This window comes from Aethalodelphis obliquidens, unplaced genomic scaffold, assembly GCF_003676395.1.
Source record: "Aethalodelphis obliquidens isolate GAN/ISIS:26980383/991018 unplaced genomic scaffold, ASM367639v1 scaffold4, whole genome shotgun sequence".
Taxonomy (NCBI): domain Eukaryota; kingdom Metazoa; phylum Chordata; class Mammalia; order Artiodactyla; family Delphinidae; genus Aethalodelphis; species Aethalodelphis obliquidens.
Genome location: NW_020837948.1, coordinates 26,341,713 through 26,364,160, shown reverse-complemented (window position 1 = coordinate 26,364,160; position 22,448 = coordinate 26,341,713). Strand labels below are relative to the sequence as shown.

At 38.1% G+C, this 22,448-nt stretch overlaps 1 protein-coding gene across 1 annotated transcript in view; it reads left to right on the top strand.

Annotated features, from left to right (window-relative positions):
• Window positions 1–22,448, top strand: part of MCC (MCC regulator of Wnt signaling pathway) — a 432,932-nt gene that overhangs the window by 85,174 nt on the left and 325,310 nt on the right. Inside the window, exon 3 of the mRNA XM_027100123.1 lies at window positions 21,869–22,083. Within this exon, the coding sequence (XP_026955924.1) occupies window positions 21,869–22,083 (215 nt within the window). The remainder of the gene's footprint in view (window positions 1–21,868; window positions 22,084–22,448) is intronic.

Below are 22,448 nucleotides of genomic sequence, written 5' to 3'. Positions count from 1 at the left end.
ATGCTGGCCTTCTAATTGATACATTCTCCTCCAGCCTACGTTTTGAGTTTTGTTCCTTCTGTACTATATTAGTTAGAGCTTTTTGGTGACAAGCCACAAACCCTCAACACTAATATTTTGAAGGAAAAGGGGAAGGGGAGAAGGAGAGGGAGGGAGGGGAGAGGGAGAGAGAAAATGTGAATATATTGGAGGATCTAGGCAGTTAGATCTAGCATGAATAGCTCCAGAGATTCAATGCCATCAGTCTTCTTCTTTCCCTGTTTCAACCCTTTCCCTCAGAAATAGCTTTATTCTCAGGCTCCTGTGGCCTACAGCAGCCCCAGGATTACTCCCGTTCTGTTGAGTAACTACAAGAGAAAAGAGTGATCTTTCTCTTCACAGCAGCTCCACAAAATTCCTGGAAATTGGTCTCATTAGGTCTTCTTGGGTCATATACCTATCCTTGAACAAGTCCCTGTGGCCAGAAGAATGCAGTGGTCTGATTGGCCAGGCCTGGACCACACACTCAACCTATAAGATTGGAGTGGAGTTGTTTCTATCCACATCATATGGACTGAGAGTTGAGGAAAGGAGGGAGGGAATCAAGGTACTGTCACCACAAGAAGAGTAAATGGATGCAGGGCAGGTAAAAAGAGCAGATGGCCACCACATGGTCCTATGTGTAAATCTTGCCTCCTATCTTTTCATTCAATATATACTCTTGCAATCCTCAAAAGGCTTTAATAATGCTGCATTAAACTGACATGTACACATATATTTTGCAACTAGGAGATTCACGTGTGTCTTGTCATAAAGCCAAATTGTAAAAATTTTAATGCATTCTGTTTTTTAAATGTGCTTCTATTATATCCTATGCCTATCCATCACTGTAGTTATGAACCATCCTGTGTTATAATTGTACATTTATATTTCTTTCTTCTCAACTAGATTATGTATCCTGGGTGAATAACAGAGAGCCTCACACATGCCAAGCACTGGATGAATGTTTGATCAATAAATTAACATATCAATGAGCAAAACTGTTTGATACTCATAGTACCTAGTCTTAGGTTTAGTAACTATTTGCTGATTTATTGTCAGTCTTCAAAGCATAGGCCTCTTTCTTTGAGGTAGAACTATTCCTTTCAAATAAGACATGTGTTTGGACCTAGGCATTTTTTTAAAAGAAAATTAGTCCAAGTAATGTGTTACAGATCAATCTTTTCAAGATTAATTTTTTCCTTTAAATCTATTCTTATCTTGAGGTTATAGTCTCAAGCTGGATATAATAAAAGTACCAGAACATTGAGTTCATTTCAGCTAGTGTCTAGTAGGTGCCTTCACTATGACACTTGCTGCTAAAGTGACAAAAGAAGGAGAAGGTTTGCTGTCCTTGATTGAAAAATATGGCCACAATATTTTTCAGCTCTTTTCCCACACCCCTTGAATCTAGGGTGGCTTTGTGGTTTATTTCGACCAACAGAATGTGGCAAGAGTGAAATTGTGCAAGTTCTGGAGCCTAGGCTTCAAAATGCCTTGCAGCTTCCTGCTTCACCTCTTGGAACATTCCTGCAACCATGAAGGGAAGTCTGGGCTAGACTAATAAATGGTGAGAGACCGCACAGAGAGGCCCAGCCAATAACCAGCATCGAGGCCCCAGACACATGAATGTGCACATCATAGTTTCTCCAACCCCAGTTGAGCTATCAGATGACTGCAAGTCACGTTAATGATCCTAGGTGAGATAAGATGGAGAACTGCCCAGGTGAGCCCAGCCCAAATTGTTGACCCCAGAATCACAAGAAACAGTAAGTTGCAGCTGTTTCAAGCTACTAAGTTTTGTGATTGCTTGTTACATAGCAGTAGATAAGATAAATAAGAATTACCCTTAAGAAGTTTGTGAAAGTATTATGAATATGAGGCAATACAAAAGACCCCAAGCCATCTATAAATTAATTGCAACCCCTATCAAAATCCCAGTGGCATTTTGCACAGAAATAAAAAAAAACGAGCCTAAAATTTGTAAGGAACCACAAAAGACCCCAAACAGCCAAAGCAATCCTGAGAGAGAAGTACAAAGCTGGAGATATTGTACTTTCTGATTTTAAGCTATATTATAAAGGCATAGTAATCTAAACAATATGGTAGTGGTATTAAAAACAGACACATAGACTAATGGAACAGAATCAAGAGCTGAGAAATAAACCCACGCATATACAGTTAACTAATACTTGGCAAGAGAGCCAAGAATACTCAATGAGGAAATGATAGTCTCATTGATAAATGGTGTTGGGAAAACTGGATATTCACATGCAAAAAAATGAAATTGGACCCCTGTCTTATACCACTCATAAAATTAACTTGAAATGGGTTAAAAACTTAAATGTAAGATTTGAAACTGTAAAACTACTAGCAGAAAACATAAAAGTTCCTTGATACTGTCTTGACAATGATTTTTTTTAATATGACAACTAAAAGCACACGCAACAAAAGCAAAACATAAACAAGTGGGACTGCATCAAACTTAAAAGTTTCTGTACAACAAAGAAACAATCAGCAGAATGAAAAGGCACCCTACAGAATGGAGAATATATTTGCAAATCATCTATCTGACAAGCAGTTAATATCCAAAATATGTAAGTAACTCATACAACTCTATAGCAAAAAAAGAACAAACTATCTGATTAAAAATAGAGGACTTGAACAGACATTTTTCCAAAGAAGACATACAGATGACCAATAGACACATGAAAAAATGTTCAACATCACTCATCATCAGAAATATGCAAATTGAAGCCACGAGATATCACACCTGTTAGAATGACTATCATCAAAGACAAGAGATAGGTTGTTGGTGAGGGTGTGGAGAAGAGGGAACCTTGTGCACCGTTGGTGGGAATGTAATTAGTACAGCCACTGTCAAAAATACTATGGGGCTTCCCTGGTGGCGCAGTGGTTGAGAGTCCACCTGCCGATGCAGGGGACACGGGTTCGTGCCCCCGTCGGGGAAGATCCCACATGCCACGGAGCGGCTGGGCCCATGAGCCATGGCCGCTGAGCCTGTGCATCCGGAGCCTGTGCTCCGCAACGGGAGAGGCCACAACAGTGAGAGGCCCGCGTACCAAAAAAAAAAAAATACTATGAAGTTTCCTCAAAAATTTAAAAATAGAATTAATATATGATCCAGAAATCCCACTTCTGGATATATATCTGAAGAAAATGAAAACACTAATTCAGAAAGATATCTGCACTCCCATGTTCATTGCAGCATTATTCACAACAGCCAAGATAGGGAAACAACCTAAGTGTCCACTGATAAATGAATGATAAACAAGATGTGGTATATATGTACAATGGAATAGTATTCAATCATGAGAAAGAAGAAGATCCTGCCATTTGCAACAACATGGAGGGACCTTGAGGGTATTATGCTAAATGAAATTAGACAGAGATACAGGCCTTCCTCAAAAAGCAAGAAAAAATCTCAAATAAACAACCTAACCTACCACCTAAAAGAATTAGAAAAAGAAGAACAAAGTCCACAGTCAGCAGAAGGAAGGCTATAATAAAGGTCAGAGAAGAAATAAATAAAACAGAAATCCAAAAAAACAAAAGGAAATATCAATGAAACCAAGAGCTTTTTTTTTTGAAAAGATAAACAAAATTGATAAACTTTTAACCAGGCTCACCAAGAAGAAAAGACAGAGGACCCAAATAAACAAAAAAGAAATGAAAGAGGAGAAATAACAGATACCACAGAGATACAAAAAAATCGTAAGAGAATGCTATGAACAGTTACAGACCAACAAATTGGACAACCTAGAAGAAATGAACAAATATCTAGAAACATACAGCCTGCCAAGACTGAGTCAAGAAGAAGCAAAGAATTTGAACAGATCATTAGAAATGAAGTAGAATCTGTAATTTAAAAAAAAGAAAAGAAAAGAAAAAGGTCCCTGCAAATAAAAGTCCAGGACTGGATGGCTTTACTGTGGAAGACTACCAAACACATAAAGAAGAACTTAAACCTATCCTTCTCAATCCTTCTCAAACTATTCCAAAAATTTGAAGAGGCGATAACACTCCCAAATTTATTCTACAAGACTACCGTTATCCTGATACGAAAACAGACAAAGACACTACAAAAAAAGAAAATCACATGCTAATAACTTTGATGAATATTGATGCAGAAATCCTCAACAAAATATTAGCAAACTGAATCCAACAATACAATGAATGATCATAAACCTTGGTCAAATTGGATTTATTCCCGGGTTGCAAGGATGGTTTAACAGAGGCAAATGAATCAATGTGATACACCACATTAACAAAAGGGAAGATGAAAACCACATGATCATCTTAATAGATGCAGAAAAAGCATTTGACAAAATTCAGCATCCCTTCATGATAAAAACTCTCATCAAAGTGGATATAGAGGGAACATACCTCAACATAATAGGGGGCATTTATAACAAACCTACAGCCAACTAATACTCAGTGGTGAAAAGCTGAAAGCCTTCCCGGTAAATTCAGGAACAAGAGAAGGATGCCCACTATCAATACTTCTATTTAACATAGTATTAGAAGTCCTAGCCACAGAAACCAGACGATATATATATATGTGTGTGTGTGTGTATACACACACACACTTACTCTCTCTCTCTCTCTCTCTCTCATCTACCTTGGAGTACTTGGGTGGAAAAGACTGAGAAACACTGTATTAAAGGATCTCTTTAAAAGTGTATGAACCTTGGAGCTTCTTTCTCTTCTAGTTTGTTTTCTTGGGCTGTTTAAGGCTTTTGACATTTGAGCTGACAATCACTCTGGTACCAGATAATAACCTACAGAGTCCATCAGGGTCAAGGAATAAAGAGGATCTAAGGCTGCCCAAACACTGTCACGGTCACCAGCAAAGGCACTTTCTGGAGTGGCTATTGCAATGGCTTTGATAGTTTTAACAACAAAAAAAAAGGAATAGAGGTTTCAACTCAACATATACAGGGAAGCAATCCTGCAGGAAAATCTTGATTACCCAGCAGCAGCTTCTATGTGGCAAATCTTGCTTTCAAATTATGAGTGTAATTAAGGATGTAACATAATAATGGCCTTAATATATCTCACAAATTTAGTAACCTGAAGATCAGCAGCGTCCATTAAAACCAAACATTTTCCTTTTCCCTAACCCAGGGAAAGTGTGAAACACTAAAATAGAGAGAAAATCTGTTTGGGTTTAGTCTGAGAAGTCATGTCATTTGCCATGAACAGACTAAGCGACCTTCTGAACAAGGCAGTGGGATAGGATATTGTAAATCATTTCTCCCCCGTCCCCGGCATCACCAAGTTATGTCCTCATTGGTTATTTAAGGTGTTGTGTGTTCTCAGAAGATTGAACACACATATTAAAATGTAAGTATAAAACAGCTAACAAAACCAAAGACAACAAATGTTTTTGACATCATCTGAGACAGTGAGAATGATCAAGAGTCATTTGTATGTTACTTATCTATCAGAATGGAAATGTTTCTGTATTGGGTATATTTGAACTTCCAATTCTGTATGTGTATGTGCATGTAAACTTTAAATATTCTGCACTTAAGATGTCAAATTCTATTTATGGTACACTGGCTTTCATCTCTCCATCCTGAAGTCACTGCAGACAGAACAAAGAAACAAAGTATGATGTATTTTGTTTTTAAACTTCTAAGCAAGCATGTGTAAGATCAGTGGATTCTCAGGTATTTCTTGAGATATTAAATAATTTAGATTTCTCTTGTAGATTAATAGTACCTCACGTAATAAAGTACACTGTTCTGTGGTGGTCTAAATTCTTGTAAAGTGATGTCTCAAGTAGTGCAAACTGGTTCTGTCTTACTTCCTGATTTTTGTCTTTTATCAGCATTTCAAGCGATTTGATGCTGCTCTTTTTGAATATATTATTTTAGCCTCATTCCCAGTGGCATTAATCACTTCATTTTAGTCAGCAAAAGACAAAGAGTTCATGGAAATCCAGGTGTGTTTATCTCAGGTGGTAATCCTCACATGAAGGGTGCCAGTGATTACTTGTGTTGATTGTATCTTTTGAACTACATAGAACCCAATAAAATTGTTCATCTTTTTTCTCTCCAGCATGATTTAAGTGCACCAATTCGTTAAGTGTCGCTGTTTTTATGGGATGTTGAAACCATTCCAATTTCAGTGGCAGTGATACAACTTGGCATGATTTTAGATACTTTTCATGGAATGAAAATGATTACTTGGCTGAGATAAAGGCTCAGTCTGCTCGCAGAAAGTATTTAATTTGGCCAGACTATTTCATTGTCCATTGTTCATTCTAGAGAAACTGTCACTCAACATTATAAGCACAAAAGCACAGGAAGGCTTATTTCGCTTCCTGTTTTATCTCTTGTAAGACTACTGCAAGTTTGTTGGAGAACATAAATGAAAGAGCATTAATAAATGACTGTTTAAATCAGTTAAATCTTTATGGTTGTTTTGGAAGAATTTTGTATGGTTTCCAGTTGATCCATTTAAGTTTGCTATCTACAAGAAGATCTAGTTGAAGGAGAATTTAATCCGATACCTTGTGTATTTATTTAGCTCTCATTTATGAATACATATCAGTCAGTTCTAGATAAATTTTAATGCAAAAAATTACCATGTCAGATTTCTCTCTTGGTATTTATAATATTTTCTTTGATTTATCTGATTTAAGATTTAGAGTACTTGATAAGATTTTGCCCTTGAATTATAAGATTACAGCCCAGAGAATATGTTAAATACCATCTAGTTTCACCATCTGTTTAGTATAGATGAGGAAATGGAGAACTGGAGGATTAAATAATAACTGTTAGGTCACAGAGTTAGTTGGTGGCATGGCTGGGACTAGACTGGAGCTCTCCTGGCTCCTAGTTTGTTCTTCTGCTAATTCACACTGCTGTGTTCTTTCCTCTTTTTCTCTTGCTGTATTAACAAAAACTTAGAATTCCAACCTCTAGGATTGTTTGTTTTTCTGTTAGGAATTTCTAGATAGAGATTTAGAACTCTGCACTCCCTGAACTCCTAAAGAGTAAATTTAGTTACCAATCTCACCTACTTCAGTTGCTTTAATGCCACAACCAAGACACTCAAAATGCTTATGTTTTTCTAACACTTTACACTTTGCCCTTTTTTTTTTAGCTTAGGTTATACTATTCTTCAAGGGATTTTTTCACTTAATCTCATTTGGATAACAGTAACTAGGTCTAGAATCTATGGATGTAAACATTAACCTTTTCACCTTGCCCTTTGTATGTCAACATAGTACTTAAATGTCATCTATCTCCAAACTTGCCACTAGATGGTACTGGTTCTTGGGCAAAAACCCTGATAAAAAAGGACCCCATTGTTAGTGTCCACCTTGTGTATGAAATTGAGACTATAGTTTATGATATATACTTAGGTCTACAAGGCCACAGCCCTGGGATGGGTGGGGTCTCCCCTGAACAGGAAGGTGATTTCTGATTGTTCCTACCAGTCCATCACCTGGGAAAGAGCAGGTCCTCAGATACAGAAGCGTAGCTCAAAAGGAAGGGTTGCAAATGCTTACTGAGGGCAGGTAGACAACATAAACGAGTGAAGTTGACCAGATGGAGGCTCCAGCAAACTGGAGGACACGTGCCCATTTGCAAAGAGGCAGCCAATGCTCAACTACAGCCAAATGTGGGAATGGGAGCCAAATGTTTCCAGACATTGTATGTGTGTGTGTTTGTGTGTGTGTATATATGTGTGTGTTCAATACCAGAAAATATTTTTACTTTTTAAAAATCTGATCTCTCCAAATTTTTAATACTGATGACTACATTTTTAAAAAATGATTTTTGAGTAGAATCAACAAAATATAACTGTGGACCAGATATAGTTCATACCCACCAGTCCGCAGCTTCTGTCAGAAGGAAGTCTTAAGTCAACAGAGTAGGAGGTGACTTCTTTTTGAGCCTTCACCCCTTGCTTTTGTAATAAGAGGAATTTGGCTATCTAGTTTTATGCTCTTAAATGCTGGGAATTGGGATAATATCATAACATAGGCTGGACTGGGAATTAGGATGGGATAGGGATAGTACCCACAAAAAGTAAATCTCCACTGATATGCCTGATTATCAAGTTTCATGCCATTTCTATGTTAATTTCTGCTTTTATGTTTATAAAACCTTTTATGAATGCTGCCACTTTGCTTTGTTTGTGGTATTAAGGAAGAACAATTGTCCATTCTTAGGCCACAATGTTGGAGGGGAAACAACTCTGCCTCTTCATGGCCTGGGAATGGTTGCAGGGATAATTAGAGGGAAATCCTGAAGGGGAAGGGGAATTATGGATGATAACAGTTGAGATTATGAGGTTCTGTTACATCTGTTGTGGAGATTTTCCCTCCATTGCCAGGTTTGTTTTTATTAAGCGAGTTGTCTATCTTATACATTTCTGCTGATTTGCTTTGTTGTTGACTAAGCTGTACTCTTAGAGTCTATTCCTTTGGTTTATCCCAAGGAATGCTTTTGTCCTCATTTTTTAAAAGGCAAACACCAGAGAATATATTTAGCCTTATCAGTCATTCATACTGTGTGTTAGTAAAATGATCAGGTTTTTTTACTTGAGCTGGCTCTCTAATGAGGGGAATCCACAGGAGAGATTCTGAAGAACAAGTGGGAAGGGGGAGAATTAGTGTTATGGAAGAAACCTGAGGAAGGAAGAAAGCGGTAAGCCTGGCGAAAAACATTTTGTCTTTTTCACTTCTGCGTATGCCTGGTCTGATGAAGTCCCAGTTCATCCAGTATGGCACAGATCAGTGTTTCCTAAGCTAAGCCTGATAGGCTTCCATAATTTGGGGAATGGGGAACTGAGATCTTAGAGCTGGAACAGGTCATAAGGAGGTCATAAGGCCCAAAGGAGCAATCAACTAAGGAGCACCAAGACATCTGAGGAATTCCTCTAAAATGAAAGATAGAGACCAAAACAAGTAGAAAAACTTAAAGGGAACAGAGACTCTTTAAGGAGAATACTCAAAATAGTCCCTCTTTCATATACTGTGAAATACAGGAAAAAGTATTGTATCCATAAAAAAAAAAAACAAAAAAAAAACAGGATAAAGAGAAACATTAAAAAACCTGCTCTGGAAAAAACATAGCATAAATTATAAGCTCAACAAAAAGAATGAGAAATAAAGATAAGAACATCTTCTAGAAAGAGAAGCAGAGAAACAAAGAAATTTAAGATAGGAAAGAAAAGATAAAAATTAGAGGGCTGGTGCAGGATGTTTACCACCCAAATAATAGGCATTCTCAAAAGAGCAAAGAAAACACGGGGAGAAATCGTCAACAAAATGGTCCATGAAATTGTCCTCCAAACTGAAGAATGTGTTTCCTGATAGAAGGGGCTGACCAAGCACCACCTACCACAGAATTTTAAGACACACATCATTGTGAAATTTCATAACACTAGGGACAAAAAAAAAAAAGATTCTTCAGACTTTCAGAGGAAAAACAAAAGAGCACAAGTATAAAAGATTTGGAATCAGAATGGCTTCTGACTTCTCAAAAACAATGACAGACATTAAATTAGCATTGTCTTCAAAAGTCTGAAGAATTGTTTCCAACTTAGAATTCTTTACCAACTATTAATGAAGTATAAGGGTAAAATATAAATGTTTTCATGCATGCCAAGTCTCAGAAAATTTATTTCCCATGCCTAATTTCTTAGAAATCTACTAGACCTCCCAAAAAAAGGAGTTAACCTAGGAAGAAGAATACATGGAACCATGAAACAAAGAGTGAAAACAAGTTAGAAGTGAAGCATAACGGTCTTTGGAACCAGTCTGGACTACAGCAGGTCAAAAAGCTCCAGATAAGTTTTTCTGACTAAATTTGATGGAATATCTCTGCATCTTAAATTATTAAGAGGAGATTTAGATAATTAGCAAAGAAACTGAGGCTGAATTCATGATACGTAGAAAACTAAACAAAGATACAAAGTATTAATTTTAGGGAAAACAAGATTATTCAAGAAAAGAAAAGTAGGCATGGCCCATTTGTGAATATGTAGTTTACATCATCATAATTCACACAAGTCATATTTTAAAGAACAAATATGGATTCCCATATCAAGTAACATGATTAGATATCAGGATATATCTTCCAGCTGAAACAGGTTGTAAAGCTGAAATGACTATAGTTTTAAAGCCCTCCTTTAACACCCTGAATATCTAGTGAAGTAGTAAAATTTGTGAATCTAAAATATGTCAGTGAGGAAGCTTGGAGCATCAAGCCACTTTTACCTTGAGATTATTGTCTGAACCTGGTAAAATTGAATTTTGGATTACATGACCTTGTGGGTTCCGGGAACAGAAGACAAATTCCAAGGACGGCTCAGGTAGGGAATTTTATAAAATATACCTTTATTTCAAGTGCTAGAATATTAGAGGGCTCTACCCTTTGTGTAAAGTTGAACCAGAAGTCTACAACCCTCAGAGTATTCTAAGAGAAGTTGCCTTGGAGATGAGTAAAGCAGTTCTAAAAGTATCTCCACAAATAATTTTCCAAGGAATATGGGCAACTCAGTATCTAAAATTACTAAGTATATCAGGAGACTACATACCATGAGCCAGAATTAACATAAAAAACAAAGCCACCAAGATTTCATTTATTGGAATTATCAGACTCAGAATATAAAGTAATTATGTTTACTATGTTCAGAAAGAAAATATAAGGTAGAAAAAAAAAACCAAAAAACCAAGCAGATTTGAAAAAGAACCAAATGGACATCTAGGAATGAGAAATGTTATAGTTGAAATAAAACAATTAAAATTAACAACAAATTAGTTAGAGATAAAGAGAGAATTAGTGAAATAGAAAAAACGTTAGACGACATTATAAAGCACAGAGGAAGAAACACATGTAAAAGGTAAAATATGAAAGAGAGACATAACATAAAATTGGATTCTCAGAAGAAGAGGAAAGAAAGAATGAAGCAGAATAAGCATTTGAAGTAATGGCTTAGAATTTTTGAAAACTAGATACTAACCAGTAGATTCCAAAATCCCAATGAGTCCTGAGCAGGAAAAATTACAAGAAATATACATATCAAGTAACATAATTAGACACATTACTGTGAGCCTGTAGAACACCGAAGATAAAGAGAAAATCTAGGAAAGTATTTTTTTAAGAGGCAGATTACTTTCAAAGGAGCAACAGTTAGGCTGAGAGCGGACTCTCAAGAATAATGCAAGACAATGGCATTCCTCTGTCCTCTGTGTATTGAGAAAGGTAATTGACAAGCTAACACACCATACCCAGCAAAAGTATCTTTCAAGAATCAGGGTGAAATAAAGACATTTAAAGACAAACATGAACCTAGAGAAGACCTTCATTAAGATAAATTCTAAAGGATATATTTAAAACAAAATGAGAGTGGTTCCAGATAGAAGTTCTGAGTTGGAAGGGAGAAAGAAGAATAAAGAAAGTGTTAAATATGTGAATAAACTTAAATAAACAGTAAAAAGCAATAATACTTTTCTTGGAGTTTTAACAGAAAATAAATATTCAACAATAGAAGCATATAGGTTGAGAGTGGGATGAATAGATTTTAAGTTTTCTAAGGTTCTTATGTTGTCCAGAGCTAGGTAAAGATATAGATAAACTTTAGATTTTGATAAATTAAGGATGTATGTTGTGACGTCTATCATAATCAGTAAAATAGAAAGCATTTAACTCTCAAACCTATAGATGTAAAATATAGAATGAGAAAATGTTTCAAAAGGCAAGAAAAGAGAAAGCAATATACAACAAGTAGACATATAGGAATAACAAAATAAGATGAAAAGAGATTAATCCTTCTATTAGTATTTCAATTAAATGTAAATAGATTAAATTCTATAGTTAAAGACATAAGTGGTAAGAGTGGATTGTAAAAATCTGCTTATGGGCTGTTTATAAGGGATAAATCAAAAACCAATGAGGGACTTCCCTGGTGGTCCAGTGGGTAAGATTCCATGCTCCCGATGCAGGGGGCCCGGGTTCGATCCCTGGTCGGGGAACTGGATCCCATGTGCATACTGCAACTAAGAAGTCAACATGCCGCAGCTAAAGATCCCACATGCTGCAATAAATATCCCACATGCCGCAGCTAAGACCTGGCACAGCCTAAATAAATAAATAAAAAATAAATAAATATTTTAAGAAAAACAATGGAAAGCTTGAAAGAAAAACAATGGCAAAATGTATGTTAAGCCTTCCTCAACAAAAGAAATCTGGAGTAACTATAATAATAGGAAACAAAATTGTCTTTAAGTTAAAAAGTAGGGTGTGGGTTTTTTTCCTGACACCAAATAGATCACTCCAATACTAAGTCTCTGATTCTCTGACCCAACCAGGTGTCCTACAGTTCAGTTCAACTCTGATGCTACCTGGAGTTAGCACAGACCCCACAAGTTAAGGCATCAATCCCACAACCCTGCCTCAACTTCAGACATCACCCACAAAGGGGATCCCCAGGCTACCTGTACCTCTTCCTGGCCAACTACAAATTCAGGGGTTTCCACAACACCCTTCTCAGCTTTTATAATTTCTAGAATGACAATAGAACTCAGTAAAGTGCTATACTTATTATTACAGTTTATTGTAAAGGTATAATAATTGAACAGCCAGATAAAGAGGTATATAGGGCAAGACCCAGAGAATCCCAAGCACAGGAGCCTCTGTCCCCATGGAACTGGGTTGCACCACCTTCCCAGCACGTAGATGTGTTCACCGACTTGGAAGCTCCTGAACCCCATTGTTAAGGGGATTTTATTATGTAGCCGTGGTTGATTAAATCAACTGCTGATGGCTGAACTCAGTCTCTTGCCCCTATAACTCCCCTTCTCCAGTCCGTTTGAGTCATCTCATTAGTATACAAATGATACTCTTACTCAGGAAATTCCAAGAATTTTAGGAGCCCTGTGCCAGGAAAAGGGAGCAAAAACCAATATATATTTTTTATTACACCACAAAAATTTCAAAATGGTGAAGGATTAAATTCACCAAAAAGATGTAACAATTTTAAATTTGTATTTACCCAATAAAGAAAGCCTCAAAATAAATGAAGTAAAAATTGACACCTATAAGAGAAATATACCAATCCATAATCATTATGAAGGATTATTAGAATATTTCTCATTAATTGCTGGAATAAGCAGACCAAAACAAACAAACAAAAGCCAAAATAAATAAGGCTCTGTAAGATTTGAACAACCCAATTAATAAACGACCTAATGGTCATATAAAACAGACTCCATCCAACAACTATAAGATATACTTCTTTTTTCAAGTGTACATGGAACATTTGTAAAATTTGATCATGTACAGGCCATAAAACAAGTCTCAACAAATTTAAAAGGACTGAAATAACATAGGCCATGTGTTCTGAATGTAATGCAGTGAATCTATAAATCAAAACACTACCAAAACCCCATATGATAGGAAATTAAGAACATACCTTGAAATAGTTCCTCGATCTAAGGCAAAATTATGAAAATAATTTGAATTGAAATTCAAAATAATTTGAAGTGAAAGATTATGAAAATATCAATTGAAATGCAGCACTTAGAGGAAATTTTATAGCTTTTTATGCATATATTAGAAGATAAAAGAAAAAAGGCTGAGTTGAGCATCCATTCCAAGAATTTAGAAAGAGAACAACAAAATAAACACAAATACAAGAGAAGAAAGGATATAATAAAGATAACCAAAATCAATGAAATAGAAAACAAGCACACAATATAGAGAGAGGCACAGTATAGACTAAAGATAGGTTTTTCTAAAAGATTTATGAAATTGATAACTTCCTGGCAAGAATGCTAAAGTGAAAAAAGATAAGGCACAAATAGTTGTTAAACGAAAAAAAATAAATAAAGACCATTAGAGAGCAAGGATTGAATACTGAGTGGGAAAGTTTTACTGCCAAACAGGCAACCCAATCAAGCAGGGAGTCCAGGAAGGCTCTCCAGGTTGAGGTCAGAGGAAAAGAAGACCATGAACTCTCTTGGTCCAGCATTAGGAATGCAAAGCACCTGGGCACTGTTGATTAGCAATATCTGGGTTTGTTGGCTGAGGTCATATGCTATGTAGGCGTAGCATGTTTGTAGCAGGAATAGGGCATCCAGGGGCCTCTAATTTGCTCATATAGCAACTGAGTCAAGGTTATGTCACCCAGTCAAGCCAAATAAGGGATTATTATACCCAGTATCAGGAGTGAAAAGCAGACATTGCTAGAGATGCTGCAAACATAAACAAAAAGAAGATATTATAAATAGTTTTCTGCTGATATAATTAAAAGTTTAGAAGAAATAAAGAAATTTCCAGAAAATAGAACTTACTAAAACTGATTCATTAAGGAATATAAAATCTGAATAGTAGATGGGCTTCCCTGGTGGCCCAGTGGTTGAGAGTCCGCCTGCCGATGCAGGGAACACGGGTTCATGCCTCGGTCCGGGAAGATCCCACATGCCGTGGAGTGGCTGGGCCCGTGAGCCATGGCCACTGAGCCTGCGTGTCCGGAGCCTGTGCTCCACAACGGGAGAGGCCACAACGGTGAGAGGCCTGCATACTGCAAAAAAAGAAAAAAATCTGAATAGTTTTATAATGCGTTAAGGAATATAAAATCTGAATAGTTTTATAACTAAGAATGAAATTAAAATAGTAATTTAAAACAATCTTTCCACAAAGAACACTCAAGACCCAGACAACTTCACCAGCAAGGTCTACCTAACACTGGAAGAACAAATAATTCCAGTCTCACATAGACTCACACATAACCTTGATACCAAAACATGAGAGGTTCAGTGTAAGAAAGAAAAATTATAGGCCAATTTTACTTTTGAGCAGAGATGCAAAAATTATAAACAAAATACTAGCAAACCAAAATCAATAATACATAAACAAGATATCACACACTTTGACTATGTTGGGTTTGTCTCTTGAATGCGAGCTTGGTTTAACATTGGAAAATTAATATAACCTACCACCTTTTAAAAGCTTAAACAAAAATGCCAACTTTTCAGGAATAAAAAATAATTCTATTTTTTGCTAAGAAGCTGGAATCAGCACTCAATTTTTGTATTCCTATTTGAGTATTCCCCACCTTCCCCCACCCTTCCCCGGCATTTTCCCATTTTGATCCTAATTTTCATCCAAGAAATACGACCATCCCTATGGGCATGCCAACCAAAGGATGTGTATGATGCTTCTCACCACAGAGAATAGGTCCAGATTAGCATTATCCCCATTTAGTCTTATGGTACTTAAAAATCAGTGACTACCAAGGGCTTACTGAATACATGGTCCATTAATATGCCTTGTAAGAGAAGGATAAGTTGATCCAAAATACCAAGAGAAACAGATCTTTTTAAAAAAAAATCTTAAAGTCTTGTAGACCATAGGTGTTACACCCCCCAACCCCAAGCCAGCCTCAGGGTCAAGTGAAACTCAGTTAACTCTTCTTTACTCCGATGCCTCCTCATTTTAACACTTTCCCTAAATTCTCCTTTGAATTCTTTAGCCCCGAATCAACCCTCTTGCTTATCTCCTTCATAGGTCTAGTTTAGACAAACCAAGATAGCAAGCTACCAAATATTAGTTTTAGTTTTTTAAAAAGGTTAAGGATGATTACCACCACATCTTTATTAACTGCTGAAGGGCACACACTTTGCCTTTTATATTATAGTTGGTAAAGAACAGAACAATAGACTCTCAAGCTGGAGAAGAATTTTAAAGGCTGTTAGTTCCAGCTATCCCTTTGGTTGTCTCTAAACTATCTTCCATTTAGTGTTCTCAAGCCTGTGCTTAAATACATTAAGGACTGTTGAATTTACTTGTACAGAGTGGAACACTAAGAAATATCCACTAATGATGATGATGTTGGTAAGCACACTTCAATAAGAAATACATTTCTTTCTTTCTTGTCACCTATCAATAGTCTTGGGGTCAGGGGAAAGGGGAGGGAGTTGCATTTCAAAATGCATCTTCCACTGTATTCCTAATGTTCCATTGAAATTCAGTGTATTGTCCCCAGATAGGACACGTGTGACCTGTATTCAAAATAGGATGCTAATAGACTCACTTCCTAAAGATTGCCAAAGGCCAAAGAACTGACTTTTTTTTTATTGGAGTAGAGTTGCTTTACGATGTTGTGTTAGTTTCTGCTGTACAACGAAGTGTAGCAGCTATATTTTACATATATCTCCTCCCACTTGGACCTCCCTCCTACTCCCCCCACCATCCCACCCATCTAGGTCATCACAGATCACTGAGCTGAGCTCCATGTGCTATACAGCAAGTTCACCTCCCCTTAGTAGGATATGTGCTTCGAATTACTTTTTGTTTTTTTGCTTTTTCTCAGAAGGATACATAGGTCTTTTAAACTATCCTTTCCTACCCAATCCTCCTTGAGACCACAGACACAGATTTTAAGACAATTGGCCTGTGTTTGCATGTAATTTGTGCTGTAGGAAGCTAGAGGCCCTCATGAGAATTGAGCTCCTGAATTTTGTACCAATAATTGACATTAATAAATGACCAAAGACTCATATGGTGATTCTCCTTTGGACTAAAGGATTTACTGCTGCTTCTGTTGATGTTAGTATTATCTAGAAATAGTAAATGTGCTATGACAGGGAAGGCTGACACCTGGCAGCCAATTTGTTCAAATTCCCCTGTGCTTCTTTCTGTCGGTGGGGTAGTTCTGAATTCAGAAAGGTAGCTGCTTCCAGTGTTTCGAAAGGAGTATTTTCTCTCTTGCCACTGAAGGTAATAAGTTAGGCAGTGTTCTCTAAACAATCCACATAAATGAAAGATTAATGACCACTCATAAAATACTGTTAATACATGTCTCAGGATCCCCTAAACACTCTGCATTATCACCTGCCTGTGATGTGATGAGAGGCCCCGGGCATTCAAATGAAGGATAGAAAAGAAAGAACTGGAGGTAGAAAACAGGGGTGTCTAGGGTGGCCAGAGCACAAGTCTGATGAATAAATCATATCTACTCAGCCCTTGCTGCTGCCACTGCCGGGCTGTGCAGATTTCCTTACGGTGCTGGCCACAGGTGTTAGGAAGGCCAGGTGTCCTCTGGACGTAGGAATTGGCCAAGTAGAATAGAGAAGCAAAGTCTATCAAACCTGATAACCAAAGACTGTGAGTTGTTAATGGAATATTCCATGCTCAGAGAAACATAACTTTGGCCGTGACCTAATTGGCTACTTTTATTGTCTGTAATGCTGATATTAAGTACAAAACTATTGATGAAAATTTAGCCACTGGTTAGGTGCCAAAGGTTTGTTTTTTAAAAATTGGTCATTTTGGACTTCCCTGGTGGAGCAGTGGTTAAGAACCTGCCTGCCAATGCAGGGGACACGAGTTCGATCCCTGGTCCAGGAAGATCCCACACGCCACGGAGCAAGTATTGAGCCCACGCGCCACAACTACTGAGTCTGCCTGCTGCAGCTACTGAAGCCCATACGCCTAGAGCCTGTGCTCCACAACAAGAGAAACCATGGCAATGAGAAGCCCTCGCACCACAACGAAGAGTAGCCCCCACTCACTGCAACTAGAGAAAGCCCACGCACAGCAACGAAGACCCAACACAGCCAACAATAAATAAATTTTTTAAAAATTAATAAAAAAAACAGCTCATAAATAAAAACAAAAAGAATTGGTAATTTTAACAGGTACCTTTCAGAACCTGGGAGGTACACATTTCTCTCATATATTTGTTCCCTAATAAATTGTCCAAAATGGGTTCCAAATAACTAAAGTTGTGAAGTGTGACCAGATAATTGCTCACATTTCTGGATCAGTTTGTCATATACCAGGGATTGTCTCATACGTTCTACATATTTTACTGTTATTTAACTCTCACAGCACCTCTATGAAATACGTATTATTATCCCCATTTTAAAGATGAGAAAACTGAAGCTTAGGTTAAATAATTTGCTTGAGGTCACATAGCTGGTCATGGTGACTCTTGACTTGACCTCAGTGAATCTGACCACAAAACCCCAGCTCTTAACTACTATTCTATGCAAATGAGCAAAGTCTATAAAATGAAGCTAAAAGAGAGAAAATACCTTTTTTCTTAAAATGGAAAAATGACTTTACTATTCATAGACTGTGGGTAGATCTATATAAGATAATATATGTAAAGTTCTTAGAACAGTGCCTGGCCCTTATTGGCTTTGAATAAATGTTAGCTGTCATGGTTGTTGTAGTATCTTTAAGGTAAATTTCAGGTGTTCCAAATGTTGGTTTGCCTGATTCTCACAAGGAGCTTGGCCCATGGCAAGGTGGCACAGTGCCTTTGGTGAATAAGTGCATTAATTGCAGGCTTTGGAACCAAACCTGGGTGGCACTTTGAAAATGGGATTGAAGCCCTAGCTCATAGACAAGTACCCACCAGAGCAAGGATCTCAATGTTTGGCAGATTTTCTGTTGCAGCATCCTCTCTGAAAGCAGGGTTTTCCCAGTGATGTATTTTATAAAGATGTCAAATTGCCACTTGTTTCCTGTGCTTTTCTGATAAGAGAAGCATTTGGAATCTGTGCTCTGCCACCTTTAAACACTAAACATTCAGATTTTTAAAAGTATAAATCTTACTTCTTACTTCAGAGCACCCTAGAGGATTATGGTGGCAGATATTATGGCCTCCTTTGGTTCTGTGTATGCAGAGACCTCTAGGCCCAGGGAGTGCTTTGGCCTTTGGTATTTAATGGGATGCTGTACAGTCACTGTCCTTACTGGCCTGGAGAGCAGCTGCTCAGTGGTTATTATGGACTGAATATTTGTGTCCCCCAAAATTCATATGTTGAAGCCCTAACCACCAATGTGATAGTTGTTGGAGATGGGGCTTTTGGGAGGGGAATAGTTAGATGAGGTCATGGTGATGGGGCCCTCATGATGGGATTAGTGTCCTTATATAAAGAGACATCGAGAGCATCAGAGAGCATTGTGAGCATGGGGGACAATAGAACATGGTATCCATGTTCAGGAAAAGAAAACATGGCCATCTGCCTGTGGTCAACAGGCTTCTTTTGAGGTGAGCAAGGGAGTGAAAAGAGACTGGCATGAGGCTGAGAGTGAGCCTGTAAACCTCAGGTACCACCATGCTTCAAGGGGTAAAAGGAAGATAGTTACTAGACCTACATTTTTGAAATTTTTCAGTGAGTTCTTCCAAATTAAATGGCGAATTTTGCCTCAGGAATGTTGGGTTTTATCCAGAAAAATGTAATGTGAAGACAGATTAAAAGAGAGTAATGGGAATAGTCTACTGTGTTTTTTTAATTGAAGTATAGTTGATTTACAATGTTGTGTTAATTTCTGCTGTACAGCAAAGTGACTCAGTTATACACATCTACTGTATTTTTTTTTAAATACACTTTGTTTTTTTGTGGTCCATTTATGTGGATGCCAATATGATTACCTTGGCTCCTTAGCAGAGGATCTGAATTCTCAGCACCACTTCAGCAAAAATTGTTATGGTAATAGAGTGAGGGCCTTTTGATCTTGCTGATTAACATGGAGCTTGGCTAACCTGATTTTATAACTCTGCCCGAAACTGGGTTTCGGTCTGTTAATACAGCATAATACATTCAAATGAAGCTTCCTTGGGCTGTCTTATCCCAGAACTGTTGTGATTTATTATTTGAAATGAAGTTCTCATAAAGAACTTTGCATGAAGAAAAAGTTTAAGTGTATAATTTATTTTGATTCTTAAAATTAATCTCCATGTTGCTTTTCTTGGTTAAGAAGTAAAACCCTGAGGTGCTACAACTGTGAATAATTCAGCAATCCATTCAATAAATGTGTGTTAAATTCCTGATATGTCACAGGCTATGTGCAAGGTACTGGGAATACCGTGGTGAAACATAAAAGGCAAGGGCCCAGCGCTATGCTTTTTTGCCTTATGTATGAGCTATGAGGCCATCAATGATTCAACCCATCTTTCAACTCTAAGATCGATCAGTCTTCTGGCCACACATTGCTGGGGCCAGGACAGAGAATGTGTGGCAGCTAGGCAGACAGCATACAGAGGAGCAGTGGGGAGGAAGGGCAGGCATTTTGGAGTCTATGCTGATATGGAAAGCAAAGCCACCCTTGCAGTACAGTTGATAGACTTTAATATTAAAATAAACTTTGGGCAATTGCAAACATAACAACAGAGTTGTCTGCTTTGGTACAAAGACATGTCACCCCAGCTATACAGCATTGTATGAAAAAAGTGTTGTGTCAGGCTGACTCAAGATCAGCAGAACATGAACAGTAGAGGGAAACCATCTGAAGTGGTTCCAGACAAAGACAGTTTTCCTAATTCCATTGATGAAATTCACCAATACCCAATAAGGGAAGATTGGAAATTCATATCAGAACCTGCTGTACATAATTTGTAGTTTGCTCTATGTAATTATACTCAAGTAAATTATAGAGGAATCTGTATATGTTCTCCTTTCATAGTACAAATTAAATCATTTTAACGAATCCCTTTTTTAAAATTAAAAGTCATGTATTAAAGACCCACCAAAATGAAAACTCCACAAGCAGGGACTGCAACTCATCATGCTCACTGCTCTGTCCCCGGAACAGTGTGTAGCTCATCGTATTTTCTGGCCGCCCAGGCCTTTTGTGTACTCTTCCTATGCTTAGGAAAGGTCTCATCTTACAAATCCTACCTCCCCAAAGTGGAAGCCAGAAAACAAATTTCCCAGCCTCCTTTACAGCTAAGATAGAGGCATGTGACCCAGGATCCACCAGCCAGCTGCACCCACAAGGGACTTCTACTCAGAAGTGAACACAAAGGAGCAAGCTTTACCCCAAATCTAATTTTTCTAGCAAAGGTGGAGACTGAAGCATCAGTCTTTCTCCTCCAGTAGGGTTTCCCTGAATATCGCCCATCCTTGAGGGCAGTCGGGTTTAGACCTTCTCTAGGTCTACTTTTCATTGTACTTACCATGCTGTTATAATGATTATCATCTTTAATTAGGTTCTAATCTGCTGTGATAGTTAGGGTAATCCTAGCTGCTCTCACAAACCAAAAATATATGGTGGATCAATCACAGAAGAAGTTTCCCTTTCCTGATCACATAAAGTTAACATGGTACCTGGGTTCAGCCAACAGCCTCCTGGCAGGAGGTAATTCACAGATCCAGGCATCTTCCATCGTGCAGCTTTGCCATCTGTACCACGTGGCTTCCAAGGGTGCCATGCCCATCTGAACCGGGCCAGAGGCAAAGGGCCTGAAGAACCACATGCTGGGGGTTTTATGAGCTAGCCTCTGAAGCTATGCTTATCACTTCTGTTCACATTCTATTGTTCAGAGCTCAGCCATGTGGCTACACCTAACTGGCAAACACAGTCTAGCTTCCCGTAGCTTCTTCCAGTTAAGAGTACACGGACACTAGAAAATTATGACAAAGTGCCGTATCTAACTTTCTATCTTCTCTCTTGCTTCCATCCTCCTCGACTGGGAAAAAGGATGACAGTAAGAAGGCTAATCATACAGTAACACTGTGTAAATCACAGACAGCTGTAGCTCTGATCTGGATTCCCTTTTCTTGGCTCTTCTGTGCTTTTTGCTAAACATTTCTCTTGGGGTGCGGGGAAGGCACACATTCATTGGATAGTTATTTCTGAATGCTTTGCCCAAAACTGCTTTTATCTCCAAGCTCCCCATGTGTCACTTTGAAAGGGAAAGTGCTTAGCATGCAGCCTGGGCGCCACATGTGTTCTGACGCGCTGGCACGTGGATGAGTTAGGAGGTTCCAAATCATTGCCTCTTGGCCTCCCCCAGGCTAATATAGGAAACATCTTTTTTTCGCCCCTGCCTCTCCTGGACCTAGGTGCCTTATCAGCGGCCAGGGAAAGCTGGGAATACGACTCGGGAGCCAGGGACCTCCAGAGCCCGGACTTGCAGAGTCAGTCAGCCCTACAGAAGCTTCTTGAGTATGGGGGAAGCTCTTTGCATCAGCAGGCTGCTGCTTTCCACAAGCTGCTCACACAGTCCCCGCGTTTTGGCAACTCTGTAGGAGGAAGCTATCTAGAGCTGGCCAACACGGTGAGTCCTTTCTGGTTCAGAGAACACATCTTTAGGCCTGTGTGTATGCCAATACAAAATTTGAATTTTGAGCTCCAGGGAACATATCGGGTATTGTCTTTTTTATTGAGCTAAATGTTGTACCATTCCCAGCCTTGCCAATAATGTTAAGGGCTCCAAATACTTAAGATTGGTGACTTCACTCTCACTATTGAGAGCAGAGTGGTCGCCCAAAAAATGTTTTAAGTCTGTATGTTGTACAGATTTAATTACTAGAATATCCACAATGGCTTCACCACAGAATATTTTCTGGGACCAGACATTACAAGTCAATAGGATATAATTCTTTGTGTTCCCTAATTTGGGCTTTACTCGTTTGAAAAGCA